The sequence below is a fragment of the Macaca mulatta genome, chromosome 11, assembly GCF_049350105.2.
Source record: "Macaca mulatta isolate MMU2019108-1 chromosome 11, T2T-MMU8v2.0, whole genome shotgun sequence".
Classification (NCBI taxonomy): Eukaryota; Metazoa; Chordata; class Mammalia; order Primates; family Cercopithecidae; genus Macaca; species Macaca mulatta.
In genome coordinates this window covers 63,788,685-63,806,439 of record NC_133416.1, presented here as the reverse complement: position 1 = coordinate 63,806,439, position 17,755 = coordinate 63,788,685, and the positions used below count along the sequence as shown (strand labels likewise).

General features: G+C 46.3%; 2 protein-coding genes across 62 annotated transcripts in view; one reads left to right on the top strand and one right to left on the bottom strand.

The window, feature by feature from the left end:
• The window catches only part of BAZ2A (bromodomain adjacent to zinc finger domain 2A), a 43,114-nt gene that overhangs the window by 9,676 nt on the left and 15,683 nt on the right, over window positions 1-17,755 (top strand). For 27 of the 46 annotated variants that reach the window (XM_028829617.2, XM_028829616.2, XM_077954550.1 and 24 more), the window contains 6 exons: window positions 11,049-11,186; window positions 12,997-13,590; window positions 14,465-14,650; window positions 15,371-15,589; window positions 16,344-16,817; window positions 16,957-17,017. In XM_028829617.2, coding sequence (XP_028685450.2) covers window positions 11,049-11,186; window positions 12,997-13,590; window positions 14,465-14,650; window positions 15,371-15,589; window positions 16,344-16,817; window positions 16,957-17,017 — 1,672 coding nt within the window. The remainder of the gene's footprint in view (window positions 1-11,048; window positions 11,187-12,996; window positions 13,591-14,464; window positions 14,651-15,370; window positions 15,590-16,343; window positions 16,818-16,956; window positions 17,018-17,755) is intronic. The other 19 variants (XM_077954551.1, XM_028829618.2, XM_077954568.1 and 16 more) reach the window with 2 other exon arrangements.
• The window catches only part of RBMS2 (RNA binding motif single stranded interacting protein 2), a 98,045-nt gene continuing 94,326 nt past the window's right edge, over window positions 14,037-17,755 (bottom strand). For all 16 annotated transcript variants that reach the window (XR_013400606.1, XM_077952894.1, XM_028828971.2 and 13 more), the window contains one exon: window positions 14,037-14,706. Coding sequence is in view for 9 of the 16 variants with exons in the window: in XM_028828971.2 (XP_028684804.1) it covers window positions 14,633-14,706 (74 nt within the window). In the remaining 7 variants the exon portion in view is untranslated. The remainder of the gene's footprint in view (window positions 14,707-17,755) is intronic.

The following is a 17,755-nucleotide window of genomic DNA, read 5'->3' as shown; positions in this document are numbered from 1 at the left end:
GAAATATGTTTCTTAATATTTTAAGCTTCTTGATGAAAGAAAAAATCTGAGATGTAAAGAGAGCTATATGGGCTGATCCCAGAGCCAGTCTAGAATGAAAAGTTCATCTTGTAGTCTTGCGGCTCTGGAATCAAGTATTACTAGGAGAAAAGCAAAGCTTGTTAAGGTTACTGACAGTGTCTTCTGCTGTTGACCTTTCTTGTCACCACTGAAGAGGTGAAGCACCAAACTGCTATTTTTGTTGTTAAAACAGTATAGAAGTTAGTAATTGATAGTGATGTTTGACCTTGTGTGAGATGTATCAAGAGCAGCAATAATGCCAAGTATAAAATTTGAGGTAATTCCCGGGGCAAATAATCTTCTTGGTTTGTTTCTTAGAATGTTGGTGTCCTCATATGCCTATGTATAGCCCAAATGAATAGTTTCTCAGTATTATCTCATGTGGGTCAGAAGGACTATTTTTTACCAGCTTGTCAGTCTGCCTAATTTTGAAATTAAACAAATTGTGCAAAACAAAAAATCCCATCTTTGAAGACATCTGGAAATTGTTTGTCACTAGCAGTAAAAGTAGCATTGGCTTAGTGTTTTGTCTTGTTTCCTCATTAAAGAGAACAATTATTATGGGGGCATTTTGCAGACTAAAATACTGTAATCTTGCCAAAAATTTACCAAACAAAGGAAGAAGTGTGGTTTTTTTTTTTGTTTGTTTGTTTGTTTTTTTTTTTTTTTTCCTGAGACGGAGTCTGGCTCTGTCGCCCAGGCTGGAGTGCAGTGGCCGGATCTCAGCTCACTGCAAGCTCTGCCTCCCGGGTTCACGCCATTCTCCTGCCTCAGCCTCCCAAGTAGCTGGGACTACAGGAGCCCGCCATCTCGCCCGGCTAGATTTTTGTATTTTTTTAGTAGAGATGGGGTTTCACCGGGTTAGCCAGGATGGTCTTGATCTCCTGACCTCGTGATCCGCCCGTCTCGGCCTCCCAAAGTGCTGGGATTACAGGCTTGAGCCACCGCGCCTGGCCTAGAAGTTTTTAAGAGATAGGTCGTCTTCCTACTTTTAGTCTTTTGAGGTTGGACTCTGTAACCTGCCTCGCGAATGGGGTCCTTAACCTGCCTGCTTAGCTCATTTTTCAGGGTGGAAAAGGTAGAGTCCTGAACTGTTAGAGTTGAAATTCTGGCCAGGCACGGTGGCTCAGCCTGCAATCCTAGCACTTTGGGAGGCTGAGGCGGGCAGATCACCTGAAGTCAGGAGTTTAAGACCAGCCTGACCAACATGATGAAACTCCGTCTCTACTAAAAATATGAAAATTAGCTGGGCGTGGTGGCGGGCACCTGTAATCCCAGCTACTCGGGAGGCTAAGGCAGGAGAATTGCTTGAACTGGGGAGATGGAGGTTGCAGTGAGCCGAGATCGTGCCACTGCACCCCAGCCTGGGCGACAGAGCCACATTGTCTCAAAAAAAAAAAAAAAAAAGAAAGAAAGAAATTCTAAGAAACAATCAGAGCTGAAAGAGGGAAATAACCTTAATATAACCTCTGGACTGTGGCCTTTAGTGTCTTGCAATTTCAGAGGCATTCCCGGTCTTCTGAGAGTAAAGTGACCGGAAGTGTGGCAGAAAATCTAACCTGTAGTTTCTTTAATTAACAAATGTATAAAAACCTATTATATGCCTTGAGTGTTCTGTTAAACCAAGCAGAACGTTTTATTAATTCAGAGCTTACATTTATTTATTTTTCTCTTTTGTTCATTTGGTTGAGAACAGTGGTGCGATCATAGCCCACTGCAGCCTCCAGCTCCTGGGCTCAAATAATCCTCCTACCTCAGCCTCCGGAGAACTTGGCACTACAGGCATATGCCACCACGCCTAGCTAATTTATTGCCTTTTTACATTATCAGTACTTCCCTATTTTCAGGCCTTATTTTCTTCAAGGAGTGGCTATCTAAGTACGTCAAGATTTGGGGCCTTTCTTCCCTCTTGAAATTTTTATCTCTGTGAAGTATGAAGCTGAATTTTTTTTTGTTTTCTGAAAATAGTAAGAGCAAAGCCCATGACCTTCACTGGAGAGTAAGCTGGTAGTGGCAGAAAGGTAGATTTACTCATTCATTTGTTCAGTCCGTGGACTCAACAAATATTTCCTTTGGTTCTTTCGTATACTTAACACTAAATTAGGTGCTGGAGATATAATGGTGGAACTTACATCCAACTGATGCTGTGGAACCAACATAATGTAGAATAAATAAGGACAGAGAACAGTCATCTTTGAAATCTTCTGAATAGTCTGGACATGACAGTTTTCTTTGAGTAGCCCCCTCTTAGTGTAGTCTTCTTCCTTCTTTTTTTTTTTTTTTTTTTTTTTTTTTTTTTTGAGACGGAGTCTCACGCTGTTGCCCAGGCTGGAGTGCAGTGGCGCGATCTCGGCTCACTGCAAGCTCCGCCTCCCGGGTTCCCGCCATTCTCCTGCCTCAGCCTCCTGAGTAGCTGGGACTACAGGCGCCCGCCACCGCGCCCGGCTAATTTTTTGTATTTTTAGTAGAGACGGGGTTTCACTGTGGTCTCGATCACCTGACCTTGTGATCCGCCCGCCTCGGCCTCCCAAAGTGCTGGGATTACAGGCTTGAGCCACCGCGCCCGGCCAGTCTTCCTTCTTTCATTATCTTTGTTCTGCCTCACTTGGAGTCCTGACTAGGAAAGGTAGTTAAGGAGAGGATGGATATTTTGAGTCTTGGTCAGTATATGATATAGTTTGTGTGAGTCAGAGTTGAAGGCAGGCTTGTTACCAGGGCAGTCAGAATGGGTTATCGTGATTGGAGAAGAGGGCATATTTATTTTGTGGCTTGGTACTTGGAATTTTTTTTTTTTTTTTAAATGTAGAGATGGGGTCTCACTATGTTGCCCAGGCCAGTCTTGAATTCCTGGCCTCAAGTGATCCTGCTGAGGTTATATAGGCATGAGCCACCTCTCCTGGCCTACTTGGAACTCTTATTGGTGGAGGAAGATGGCTTAGCCAGGGACATGAGATTTTTAGATACAAAAGTGAAAGCATCCTCATTTGCAGTGTCAGGAACTGGGACCAGTGAAAACTTGGAACTTTCCCAAGGTGTGGGGCAGGAATGGGACAGCTTTTGCATTAGAACGGAGTTTCTCAGCCTTGGCACTATTGATATGTGGGCCAGATAATATCTTTGTTGTGGGGGGGCCGTCCTGTGCGTTGAAGGATGCCTAGCAGCATCTCTGGCTTCTGCTTACTAGATGCCAGTAGCACAGACCTTCAGAGATTACTAAATGTCCCCTACAGGGCAGAATTGCCCCGGATGATAACCTCTGTATTCGAGTGTAGTGGGTGATCCAGAGATGTGTAGAGTTAAGAAATATCCTTCGGCCGGGTGCGGTGGCTCAAGCCTGTAATCCCAGCACTTTGGGAGGCCAAGATGGGCGGATCACGAGGTCAGGAGATTGAGACCATCCTGGCTAACACGGTGAAATCCCGTCTCTACTTAAAAAAAAGTACAAAAAACTAGCTGGGCGTGGTGGCGGGCGCCTGTAGTCCCAGCTACATTCTCTCCGGCTGAGGCAGGAGAATGGCGTGAACCCGGGAGGCGGAACTTGCAGTGAGCCAAGATCGCGCCACTGGACTCCAGCCTGGGCGACAGAGCGAGACTCCGTCTCAAAAAAAAAAAAAAAGAAATATCCTTCATGATGTTCACAATTACAAAGCTAAAATGTAGTGGTGTGATTTTTACTATAGAATTTGCCTTTGCTGTTTAGTCAGGACAAACATTTGAAATCTCTCTCATCCACCCCCAACTCCATCTTAGAAACCTCCCATTTGTGAGATTTTGGTGTACTACATGAGAAGAATGAACCAAAGAGCTGCAGGGACCACCGCAATATCCAGCTGTAGGGTGTTAATGTGTCTTGTTGTCCTGGGGGGTAGCCTCAGAGGCTGGAGGGTTAGAAGTGGTCAGAGAGGATACCTGTAACAGTGTTGAAATATGTAATATTTATTTCAACACTTTGTGCTTTGTCAGCCTTTTTCTTTTGTCTTCTTTTCTCTTCTCTTCTCTTTTTTTTTTGAGATGGAGGCTCACTCTGTCGCCCAAACTGGAGTGGTGCGATCTGGGCTCACTGCAACCTCCGCCTCCTGGGTTCAGCCTCCCGCGTAGCTGGGACTACAGGTGCCCGCCACTGCACCTGGCTAATTTTTTGTATTTTTAGTAGAGATGGGGTTTCACCATGTTAGCCAGGATGGTCTCGATCTCCTGACCTCGTGATCCGCTTGCCTCAGCCTCCCAAAGTGCTGGGATTACAGGCGTGAGCCACTGCTCCCGGTGTTGTCAGCCTTTTTCTATTAAAACCATGTCACAGGCCCACAGAGTAGCAGCTCTTTGATTGGGACTGAGAGAAAAGCAACCTATTTGGCCCTGTGGGGAGGGCTTTATTGCTTCAAGCTTATAGGACAATGTCCCTTATCTTACAAATGAAACATAGGAGCTCTTAAAAGATCCATGTATATACAGCTGGGACTGGGCTGGGTGCTTGCCTGAATGTACTTCCTGGTGTGACAGTCATCTGCTACTCTAGGGGTTGGGCACTGGCTGATTTCTTTTCTCGTTTGGCGAAAATCCTATTAGTTCAAAGGGAGATACCCTCCTTTGCTTTACTGTTCTTACTAGCTCTGAATGGGAGGACAGAATTTACCTTTAGGGTTTATTGTGAAAAGCATCCTGGGTAGCAAGGTTAAAATGAAATAAACCTAGGTTTATTGTTGAGAGGAGGTGTTCACATTTCCTTTATATTCCCATATGGTGACATAATTAATTCCCATATTTAAGTAACATCTGAAATCAGGAGTCAAACTGCATATAAAGAAGTCTGGCTGGATTATACCTAGTTTTAAATTATATTTATATTATATGTAGACTGTTTAGACTTGACTGGTTTTTTTTGTTTTTGTTTTGTTTTTTTTGTTTTTTGTTTTTTTTGGAGATAGAGTGTTGCTTTGTCACCCAGGCTGGAGTGCAATGGTGTGATCTCAGCTCACTGCATCCTCCACCTCCTGGGTTCAAGCAGTTCTCCTGCCTCAGCCTCCTGTGTAGCTGGGCTTACACGTGCCCGCCACCACACCCAGCTAATTTTTTTGTATTTTTAATAGAGATGGTGTTTCACCATATTGGCCAGGCTGGTCTCGAACTCTTGACCTCAGGTGATCCACCCGACTTGGCCTCCCAAAGTGCTGGGATTATAGGCATGAGCCACTGCGCCCGGCCAGGCCTGATTATCTTTTTGGAAACTGCACAGTCTTTTACCGTTTGTCTAATAATAGTAGCTAACGTAGTCCTGGTGAGGTGGCTTACGCCTGTAATCCCAGCAGTTTGGGAGGCCAAGGTGGGAGAATTGCTTGAGTCCAGGAATTTGAGCATCATGGGTGACATAGCAAGACCCTGTGTCTACAAAAAAATTTAAAAATTAGCCAGGTGTGGTGGTGAGTGCCTATAGTCCTAGCTACTTGGGAAGCTGAGGCAGGAAGATCACTGGAGCCCAGAAGTTCCAGACTGCAATGAGCTATGATCATGCCACTACACTCCACACTGGACGACAGTGAGACTCTGTCTCAAGAAGAAAAAAAAGCTAATGTTTATGAAGTGCTTGCTGGATGACAGACACTGTGCTGGGGCTCTAATTTAGATTTTCTCATTTAATCCTCACCAGTCCTGAAAGTGGGTACAAGAATTGTTACAGATGATGAAACTTAGGCCCAGCAAGTGTAAGTAACTTGTCCAAGGTTAAACAGCTAGCTAGTAAATAGAGTTGAGATTTGAACCTAGAGCCCACTACATTGTGCTGACCACATTGCACAGCACAAAGACAATATTATGTGTCTAGGAAGCTTCTTGTAAATGAAGTGGTTGTGGTTCTGATGACAGTTCAGTAGAGACAGGTAGAGAAACCGATCTCAAATACCAGATAACTTCCCATTCGTTTTACTTCTCTGATTTCTGTGAGCCATCCACATATTGTTATTAATGCTTACAAAAACCAAGATATGCTGTGCTTTTCCAGAGCAGCAGATAGGTGGTCACAGCTTTTTTCGTGGATTCAAATAGAGAATGCAAAAATGAACTGTGACCCATCATTGAGGAGGATATAGTTCACTGCACATAGGATGGAAGTTGCATGTGTCTTCTACACCAAGGGAGGTGTGCAAAAAACTGGGGAGAGGAGAGGTGAGGAGCAGATGAAATTGGCCCTCTAGGCATAGTATTTCCAGAACTTCTGAAGTGAAGTATTGAATGTCCTCCTTGCTCTGTGGTACAAGCTTTGGAAGGAACCTAACTAGAGACTAAGGAATGAACTTTCCTTTCATTCTTGCACTTCACAAGGATTATTAATCTCATGATGCTTATTTTTCAGACCCCCTACTGCTGAGGAGTAACTGCTAACTATACTAGGGAAATCCTGGCCAGGCGCAGTGGCTCACGGCTGTAATCCCAGCACTTTGGGAGGCCGCGGTGGGTGGATCACTTGAGGTCAGGAGTTCGAGATCAGCCTGGCCAACATGGTGTAACCCTGTCTCTACTGAAAAGACAAAAAATTATCTGGGCGTGTTGACGGGTGCCTGTAATCCCAGCTGCTGGGAAGGCTGAGGCAGGAGAATTGCTTGAACCTGGGAGGCGGAGGTCACAGTGAGCCGAGATCACACCCTTGCACCCCAGCATGGGCAACAAGAGGGAAACTGTCTCAAAAAAAAGGGAAATCCTGGAGGACCCTGTCTTTTTGTTTTTGTTTTTGTTTTAAGACAGGGTTTCGCTCTGTCACCCAGGCTGGAGTGCAATGGCATGATCTTGGCTCACTGCTATCTCCCCTTCCCAGGCTCAAGTGATCCTCCTGCCTCAGCCTTCCAAGTAGCTGGGACTGCAGGTGCTCACCACCATGCCTGGCTAACCTGGGGTCTTTTCACTGTAAAGACTCCGTTTTTTCATTGATGCATGGCAGGTTTAGGTGTGCTACTTAATTTAGTGCAAGCTTGTCCAACCCACCCAGGACAACTTTGAATCTGGCCCAACGCCAATTTGTAAACTTTCTTAAAACATAACATGGAGGGCCGGGCGCGGTGGCTCAAGCCTGTAATCCCAGCACTTTGGGAGGCCGAGACGGGCGGATCACGAGGTCAGGAGATCGAGACCATCCTGGCGAACACCGTGAAACCCCGTCTCTACTAAAAAATACAAAAAACTAGCAGGGCGAGGTGGCGGGCGCCTGTAGTCCCAGCTACTCGGGAGGTTGAGGCAGGAGAATGGCGTAAACCTGGGAGGCGGAGCTTGCAGTGAGCTGAGATCCGGCCACTGCACTCCAGCCCGGGCTACAGAGCGAGACTCCGTCTCAAAAAAAAAAAAAAAAAAAAAAAAAAAAAAAAAAAAACATAACATGGAGATTTTTTTGTGATTTTTTTTTTTTTTTTTTTTTTTAAAAGCTCATCAGCTATCGTTAGTGTATTTTTTTTTTTTTTTTTTTTTTTGAGACGGAGTCTTGCTCTGTCACCCAGGCTGGAGTGCAGTGGCCGGATCTCAGCTCACTGCAAGCTCCGCCTCCCGGGTTTACGCCATTCTCCTGCCTCAGCCTCCCGAGTAGCTGGGACTACAGGCGCCCGCCACCTCGCCCGGCTAGTTTTTTTGTATTTTTTAGTAGAGACGGGGTTTCACCGTGTTAGCCGGGATCGTCTCTCGATCTCCTGGCCTCGTGATCCGCCCGTCTCGGCCTCCCAAAGTGCTGGGATTACAGGCTTGAGCCACCGCACCCGGCCTCGTTAGTGTATTTTATGTGTGGCCCAAGACAATTCTTCTTCCAGTGTGGCCCAGGGAAGCCAAAAGATTGGATACCCCTATTTAGACTAAAGATGAGATATCCTATATGGGAGATGAGTAAGTCCTAAAAACTTTCTCCCTTAAATCAACAAAATGCAAATTGCTTTTATTTTGTAGAGATAGGGTCTTGCTATGGTACATAGGCTAGACTTGCACTTTTGGGCTCAAGTAATCTTCCTGCCTCATCCTCCTTGAGCAGCCAAGACTACAGGCAGGAACCACCATGCTCAGCTAACTTTTTTATTTTTTGGGGAGACAGAGCCTTGCTGCGTTTCCCAGGCTGGTCTTGATCTCCTGACCTCAAGCGATCCTCCTGCTTCGGCCTCCTGAAGCACTGGGATTACAGGCATGAGCCACCATGCTTGGCCTATTTTTATTTTTAAACTTTCAGTTAAAATTGATTAAGATACAGACAATTCGCACATACTATGCAGAGTTTATGTTTCATGCTCAGAATTATGCTATATTCACATTTATACTACTGGTGTCTAATTTGTAGTAATGTAGCATGTTTATGAATGTGACTCTTGCAGACTTTGGCCAGTGGGCATATATATATATTCTTTTTTTTTTGAGACAGGGTCATGCTCTGTCACCCAGGCTGGAGTACAGTGGCATGATCATGATCATGGTTCACTGCAGCCTCGACCTCCTGGGCTCAAGTGATCCTTCTGCCTTACCCTCTCCAGTAAGCTAGGACCACAGGTGTGCCCCACCACATCCTGCTACTTTTTTTTTTCAAGATGAAGTCTCGCTCTTGTTCCCCAGGCTAGAGTGCAGTGGCACGATCTCCACTCACTGCAACCTCCGTCTCCTGGGTCCAAGCAATTCTCTTGTCTCAGCCTCCCGAGCCTCTGGGATTACAGGTGCCCGCCACCACGCCTGGCTAATTTTTGTGTTTTTAGTAGAGACAGGATTTCACCATGTTGGCCAGGCTGGTCTCGAACTCCTGACCTCAGGTGATCTGCCCGCTTTGACCTCCCAAAGTGCTGGGATTACAGGTGTGAGCCACCACGCCCGCACACCCTGCTACTTTTAAAATGTTTTGTAGAGGCCGGTCTCACCATGTTATCCAGCTTGGTCTCAAACTCGTAGCCTCAAACAGTCCTCCTGCTTTGGCTTCCAAAGTATTGGGATTATAGGTGTGAGCCACTATGCCAGGCCTATCATATATGTATTTAACCAGTGTATTCATTCTGTTGTTTTTGAAATGGAGTTTCACTCTTGCCGCCCAGGCTGGAGTGCAGTGGTGCAATTTCGGCTCACTGCAACCTCTGCCTTGCGGGTTCAAGTGATTCTTCTTCCTTAGCCTCCCGACTAGCTGGGATTACAGGCGCCCGCCACCACCCAGCTAATTTTTGTAGTTTTAGTAGAGACAGGGTTTTACCATGTTGGTCAGGCTGGTATCCAACTCCTGACCTCAGGTGATCCACCCACCTCGGCCTCACAAAGTGCTAGGATTACAGGCATGAGCCACCGCACCTGGCCTGAATTCTTCTCTTTTTTAAAATGTAATAACATGGCCGGGCGCGGTGGCTCAGGCCTGTAATCCCAGCACTTTGGGAGGCCGAGACGGGCGGATCACGAGGTCAGGAGATCAAGACCATCCTGGTTAACACGGTGAAACCCCGTCTCTACTAAAAAATACAAAAAATTAGCCGGGCGCGGTGGTGGGCGCCTGTAGTCCCGGCTACTCGGGAGGCTGAGGCAGGAGAATGGCGTGAACCCGGGAGGCGGAGCTTGCAGTGAGCTGAGATCCGGCCACTGCACTGCAGCCCCGGCGACAGAGCGAGACTCTGTCTCAAAAAAAAAAAAAAAAAAAAAAAGTAATAACATAATTCAGGAGTTGCTTTTTCTGTATCAAGACAGATTACGTTTCTCACATATCAAGTTGGTATGCACTAGGATATCACAAGAATCCGATTGATACGTTAGACTTGAGCAACAATTCTGGCTTCTGTTTACTTTCTTTCCTTTCCTCTATCAAAGTTAAATTCATTCTGATCAAGGGCTTCTCATCATTATTAGTAGTATTCAGAAAGGGTGAAAAACCTTTTTTTTTTTTTTTTTTTTTTTTTTTTTTGAGACGGAGTCTCGCTCCGCTGCCCAGGCTGGAGTGCAGTGGCCAGATCTCAGCTCACTGCAAGCTCTGCCTCCCGGGTTTACGCCATTCTCCTACCTCAGCCTCCCGAGTAGCATGTGCCACCTCGCCCAGCTAGTTTTTTGTATTTTTTAGTAGAGACGGGGCTTCACCGTGTTAGCCAGGATGGTCTCCATCTCCTGACCTCGGCCTCCCAAAGTGCTGGGATTACAGGCTTGAGCCACCGCTTCCGGCCCGGGTGAAAAACTTTTTAACCATACCTCAATGAGCCAGTGCACTTTACAAATATAAGTATCTTGCTATTTTCTCTGTGACCCTTTCTTTATATTTAAGTCACAAAACTAAAGTATTAGGAAATAACCATAATAGACATAACAGAATAATACTTTTTGGGACACCCTCATATTTAATCAATTTTTCACTGCTGACATTTTTCTGACCCATGTTCTTGGGGAGCATAAAGAGTAGAATTATTGCTGGTTGATTTGAGGTTTGCCATTATGATCACCTTTCTGAAATGTATTCTCCTTTTCAAATCCCTTTACTAATGTAACTACTATCTTGAGATGTCTAGGGCTATGGATAGGATAATCAGAAATTATGTTTAGCTCAAGTTTAATAATGAAACAAAGAGTGTTTATCAAGTATGCTTTTCTCTCAAAAAGATGGCTTTGAGAACCTTTTGTGGGCCTGGGAGGGAGACTTTACCTTGAGGATAAAAACAAAAGGATGGAGAATGTTAAGTGTTACAGTAGAGGGCTAATATCTAATATAGAAGGGTAACCTGGGCTGAGTGGAGCTTACACAGAGGGAAAACTCCAGGCTTGTATCTTGGTTTTTCTCGCTAACTCGTTTTGTTTTTTAATCACCAAAGCTGGCTTTAAAAGACAATTTTCTTAGGGTCATTGCTCAGCCTTGGGGCGTATTTTCTCCTTCTCTTTTCTTAGCTTGTACTTTCCCTCACGCAGTACTTAGGTAGGAGAAGGGTAAGTAGGTGGAGGGGAGGGGTCATTCCCCCTGGAAGATTCCAGGTGACATAACCTTGTTTAACCGCCAGTATTTTTTTCCCCCTCTCTCTCCCCTCCTGCAGAAATGGAGGCAAACGACCATTTTAACTTTACTGGCCTTCCCCCTGCACCTGCTGCCTCAGGACTGAAACCCTCTCCTTCCTCAGGGGAGGGCCTCTACACTAACGGGTCTCCCATGAACTTCCCCCAGCAAGGGAAAAGTGAGTGTGAGGGCTGCTTGGCCTGGGGAGGGAATGGGCATCAACCCTTAAGGGCGGATTCATGGGGGATTATTTTGCTTCACTTTGGTCTAGCTGCTGGAAAGAAATCAACTTCTATGAACAAGTTCTCGGGTTTTTTGCAAACATTTTTTTAATTGACTTAAGGTTGGAAGAGGTTAGGAAAACCCAACGGCTTTTTCATCTTAGCCTGTTCTTCTGTCAGCCCTGTTCCCCTGGCTGCTGACAGAGCGGTGAGGTGGCTACTGCTGCTGCTAACCAGGTTGGACTCATGAGAGAGATAAAGGACTAGCCTTCTAAGAAGCTGTTTTTAGAGGTTAGGGAGCTACACTGGGCCAGTACTGAGAGTTGAATGAAGTGCAAGTTGCAGTGTATTGCCTTTTAGTTTGTACATCAGAGAAAGGCAGATGCTATAAGTACTTATTCCACCTTCTGTCCTTGGATGGAAGGTAGGGACAAGGGAAAGTTTAGTGCTTACCTAGTTCCCCAGAGAGAAGTTCATAATTCCATATGGTGGTGTTGCTGCCAGGATTGGGTCTTTTCCTGGATTTGGCTTACCAGTTGCTCTGTACCATGACTCGCCAGGTACCTCTATAATCTTGCTTGGGTTTCAGGTCCTTTATACTTGGAAGCAGAGAGAAGCCCACATGCTTCCTTCCTTCCTTGCAGCAGAAAAATACTGCTGCTTCTCCCTCCTATCCTCTCCAAAAGGGTTGCAGATGGTAGAAGCTCCTTTATTTCATTGGGTTCCACCCTACCTCTCAAGCTTCCTTAATATCTTGGTTCTTTTTGATTGATTGTCCTCCATTCCAGAGGTTGCCATTGATGTTGATAGCTGAACTCTACAGCACTGCACGCAAAGGTCTCCCCCGCCCCAGCTGGCATATTACCTTCTAGTGCCTATAGGGAAGGGCCAAGCCCAGCCTTCTGAGCTGGGTTCTTGTCGCTGTGGTGACTACAAATTCTATTCTTAGCCCAGCACAAAGTGCTGGATCTGCATGTGCCAGTGAGGTGGAGGTTGTCCCTTTTGGTGCCACTGTGGGGCCAAATAGGCAGTGGGGAAAGGGGGCCCCTGGAGAATTCAGTCATGCCCCTCCAAGGGAAGAAATCCCCTAGGGAATGAGAGTAGGGCAGAACGCAAGTCACTGTAGGGAGTCTGCGAACAGTTTCATTTAATTAAAAACAAAAAAAAGGCCAGGCATGGTGGCTCATGCCTGTAATCCCAGCACTTTGGGAGGCCGAGGCAGGTGGATCACGAGGGCAAGAGATCGAGACCATCCTGGCCAACACAGTGAAACCCCGTCTCTACTAAAAATACAAAAATTAGCCGGGCCTGGTGGTGGGTGCCTGTAGTCCCAGCTACTCGGGAGGCTGAGGCAGGAGAATTGACTTGAACCCGGGAGGCGGAGGTTGCAGTGAGTCGAGATTGCGCCATTGCACTCCAGCCTGGCGACTGAGTGAGACTCCATCTCAAAACAAACAAACAAAAAATAAACCACAAAAAAAAGCCAGTAGTAAGCAGCAGCATCCAGCTCTGCTGGTGGCTCCCATGACAGGCCTGGAGCGCTCTCCAGCCCCCTACTCAGCAGCCTCAGCAGCAGTTGCTAAGCCTACATCCAGGAGCCTCTGGGCTTGGTGTTCTCCAGAGACCCAAAAACTGGATATAGCAGGGGAGGAATCCCCTTTTCCTTTACCATGTCTTTTTCTAGTCAGTGCTATTACTTTGGGTTTGTTTTGGTAGAGTTGCTTGCCTACATATCTGTAGCTGACCTTTTCTTTCCTTCTCTGCCAGGTTTGAATGGGGATGTGAATGTTAATGGCTTATCTACTGTATCTCACACTACTACTTCAGGGATTTTGAACTCTGCTCCCCACTCCTCCAGCACCTCACACCTCCATCACCCCAGCGTGGCCTACGACTGTCTCTGGAACTACTCACAGTACCCATCTGCCAATTCTGGCAGCAACCTCAAGGACCCACCCCTTCTCTCCCAGTTCTCGGGGGGACAATACCCACTCAACGGCATCCTTGGGGGCAGCCGGCAACCTTCATCCCCAAGTCACAACACTAACCTTCGGGCTGGGAGCCAAGAGTTCTGGGCCAACGGTACCCAGAGTCCCATGGGGCTTAACTTTGATTCACAAGAACTGTATGATTCCTTTCCTGACCAGAATTTTGAGGTGATGCCCAATGGACCCCCTAGTTTTTTCACCTCCCCACAGACTTCTCCTATGTTGGGATCTAGCATTCAAACCTTTGCACCCTCCCAGGAGGTAGGCAGTGATATCCACCCTGATGAGGCAGCGGAAAAGGAGATGACTTCAGTTGTGGCAGAGAATGGCACTGGCTTGGTAGGCAGCCTGGAGCTGGAAGAAGAGCAGCCAGGTATAACTGGGTTGGTGAACTGGGTGGGGAAAGGGAAAATGGAGCTGGGGGGGATAGTGGCTTTTTGAGGTGAGGAAAACTTGTCTTTCCAGCTCTCTGCAGTGGAGGCTGATTTGCATGTTGGTGATTAGCAATTAGCAGAGCCAAGTGGCTGGTGTTTTTGTGGCAGCAGCACCAGCTCGGGAGTGGGAGTGCAAATTATTTCAAGCTCATGCAGAGCTTCTGGCCTGGAGAGGGCAGGTGGGCGAGCCCGAAACAGCCCCAACAGACACCCTGCATCAAGAAAGGCTTCTTTCAAAATATATGAAGTGGTTAGGGTCTAGCAGTGAGCATTGAGGCTGTTTTAACTAACTGTGGCAGGAGCAGACTGGCTGCTAAAGTCGTCTGAGCCCAATGTAGTGATTGGCATACGAAGGAGGGAAGGAAGCAGGCAGAGCATATCATTATTTGTCTACTCAGTTTCCTTTTTTTGTTGTTTAGCATTAGTACATGTGACAGCCCCTCTCATCTTTTCCCTCAAAATAGATAGAAGCTTAGCTTCCAGTTGATTCCTGATACAAGGGTAATCACCACTCTGTATAATTACAGGATGTTTTCTCTGTTTCCCACTGGATGGGGGAGATATCTGAGAACATGATAAAGATCTTATCTCAGACCCTACTCTCTTTTCCTCTCTTTGCCTGCTGTAGGATTGATTTTACCAGTACCTCTCTGCTCAGAGTATCTTGATGTGATCGGTTCCCAGCAAAGAACTGGCCGCAATAAATGTTGAATGAATGAACATCCTTCTAGCAAAGACAGACTGCCTAATATAGCTAAATGAACCAATATAAGGCACTGATTTTGACTTTTGGTCTCTCCTGGGATTTCCTAGAACTGAAGATGTGTGGCTACAATGGCTCTGTCCCTTCTGTGGAATCGTTACACCAAGAGGTCTCAGTCCTGGTCCCTGACCCCACAGTGAGTTGTTTAGATGATCCTTCACATCTTCCTGATCAACTGGAAGACACTCCAATCCTCAGTGAAGACTCTTTGGAGCCCTTCAACTCTCTGGCACCAGGTAGGTTTGGAGGCTGGCCCCGTTTAATTTATCCATGCACAGTAGCCAACCTTTACCTGAAAGAGACAGTAAAATGGGAAAAGTATTAGGGAATCCAGGGCATTGGGGCTTCCAGGTAGGCCTAAGGCAGACCACAGTTACATGCCACTGGCCTTGTTGCACTAACTGAACTCTGAGCTGAATTGGTTTATGTCCCAGGTTTTTTCCCAGTATTACTTTTGGCCAAGAGCTCTGGGCTGTAATAATTCACTGGATAGGGACTTATTACCACACAGTTGATCTTTTTGGGTTCTAACAAACTAGGAAGGAAACATTTGTCAGTGAGCAGTTACCTTTTACCCCACTGAAGTACAAGAAAGACATATTTTATGATAAATCCTAGAATTTTGCTAGGTCTCTGGGTAGATAATACCACCAATGCCTTTCCTTCCATTTTCATCTTGTAGAGATGAGGTCTTGCTATGTTGCCCAGGCTGGTCTTGAGCTCCAGGCCTCAGGCAATTCTCCTGCCTTGGCCTCCCCTCAAACTTTTATGATCCCTACAATCTCATGACTACTCTTTCAGGGAGAAGGCTTTAGTTGTTATCTAATTTAATATTAGGAAGAATCTTCACACTGTGGGAACTAGAATTGGATATTTTCTGACCAGTGTTTCTTAAGTCTTGCTTTCTGATTTTTTTTCTCATTATCCTGCTCTGATTTTTCTACCCTTGTGAACAGAGCCAGTGAGTGGAGGACTATATGGTATTGATGACACAGAGCTAATGGGTGCAGAGGACAAGCTGCCTCTTGAGGACAGCCCTGTGATTTCTGCCCTTGATTGCCCTTCCCTCAATAATGCTACTGCCTTCAGTCTCCTGGCAGATGATAGTCAAACATCAGCCTCTATCTTTGCCAGTCCCACCTCTCCACCTGTCCTAGGGGAGTCTGTCCTGCAAGGTAAGTGAGGGTAGGTAGGACAAAGAAAGATGAGAGAATAAGTTTCACAGTTAGGGCCTTAAGAGTGGGAAATCTGACCGGGCGCAGTGGCTCACACTTCTAATCCCGTCACTTTGGGAGGCCGAGGCGGGCGGATCACCTGAGATCAGGAGTTCGAGACCACCTGGCCAACATGGTGAAACCTCGCCTGTACTAAAAATACAAAATTAGCCAGGTGTGGTGGCACGCGCCTGTAATCCCAGCTACTTGGGAGGCTGAAGCAGGAGAATCATTTGGCCCTGGGAGGTGGAGGTTGCAGTGAACTGAGATTATGTCATTGCGCTCCAGCCTAGGCAACAGAGCGAGACTCCATCTCAAAAAAAAAAAAAAAAAAAAAAATGGGAAAGCACTTGCTGGGAGCTGAGGGGCTATGGGATAGTGTATGGTGGGACTGAAAGAGGCACAGACTGCTGTACTCTGACCTGTGCCCTCTGCTTTGAAGAGCTTGTGAGACTTGGAATTTGTAGGGAGAAGGAGGCCAGAGCCTTTACTGGCACCAGGTAAAAGGTGTTTCTTCACACAGTGACATCTGTAGCATCTTTACCCTTTAATCTTCGTGATTGGTTGGGAGAAAAAGCTGCTACTTTTTCCAACCCTAGGGAAGACCCCTTGAAGTAACCCTGTTTAGCTTGGTCCAGGTTTGACTGAGTAGATTCTCTTGTTTTATGTGATGCCTTTTTTTTTTTAAAGCCTATCCTGTCCCTTTGGATTCTAGATAACAGCTTTGACCTGAACAATGGTAGTGACGCTGAACAGGAGGAAATGGAAACTCAGTCTTCAGACTTCCCACCATCCCTGACCCAGCCAGCTCCTGATCAGTCATCCACTATTCAGCTACATCCAGCAACCTCACCAGCAGTCTCGCCAACAACCTCCCCAGCAGTCTCCCTAGTGGTTTCTCCAGCAGCCTCCCCAGAAATCTCTCCAGAAGTTTGTCCCGCAGCTTCTACAGTTGTCTCTCCAGCAGTCTTCTCAGTGGTCTCTCCAGCTTCCTCAGCAGTCCTCCCAGCAGTTTCCTCAGAAGTCCCCTTGACGGCTTCAGTGACATCCCCAAAAGCCTCTCCTGTAACTTCCCCAGCAGCTGCCTTTCCAACAGCCTCCCCAGCAAATAAGGATGCCAGCAGCTTCCTAGAAACCACTGCTGACCTGGAAGAGATCACTGGAGAGGAACTCACTACTTCTAGTAGTGGTGAGTATCCAGATTCTATTCTATCCCTGTCTGGTTCCAAGAAACTTTTCTGTCCCATGTTGCAGTTAGCCTTTCCCTGCTGGTCTATTGTTTAAATATTTTGCTTGAACTCTTAACTTGGGTATCCCTTCCTCCCAAGGTGATGTCATGAGGAGACGTATTGCTACCCCAGAAGAAGTTCGTCTTCCCCTCCAACATGGGTAAATGCTCTAGTTTGCTACATTTATTGACCTTGACAAGTTTAATGCACAACTCTAGAAAGAAGGGAATGCCTCTTTTCCTCTGAGATGGGGGAGGAATGAGCCATACAAGAGTAGATTACAGGACAGTTATCTGCAGTGATAATGTTTCTTGGCATGAGATTCCTAGGTTTTCCGTCTTCTCTCAAGGTCTATCTTCCATCACCTATTCTTTCTTCATCTTGTAGTGACTCAATTTTGCCTAAGGAGCTCCAGCTATTATCTTTTTCAAACCCTAGGGCTTACATCCAAACTAGCTGGCTTGTCCTATTTCTGTAGAGAAGGGATAGTAATGAATGAGGAGCGACTTAGTACTAATGAATTGAGGTGGTTTTGTTGTTTTAATGCTCTTAGGAGAGGTGAGGGCAGGAACAGTACATGACCAAAATGAACAAACTAGCTGACACCAGGGCCTTGTGGAAATAACTGCCTTCCTGGATCTTCCCCACCCCTCCCCTTCAAGGCTACTTGTGGTCACCAAGTCTGAGTACTGCTTAAAATTTTGAGAGAAAGATTAGAGTTAGTCTTAGAATAATATTGCTCAGAACACAGAGTTCCTAACTAAACCCTGGCATATTGAGTCTTTTCATGGAGTCAGCAGCAAATTTACTTTTCTGCTTGCCTCCCTGTCCTTTGTCTTCTGCTTTTATTCCCCTTAGGTCTTTATCCTCTTTACTGGAAATCCAGTAACTGCCCTGA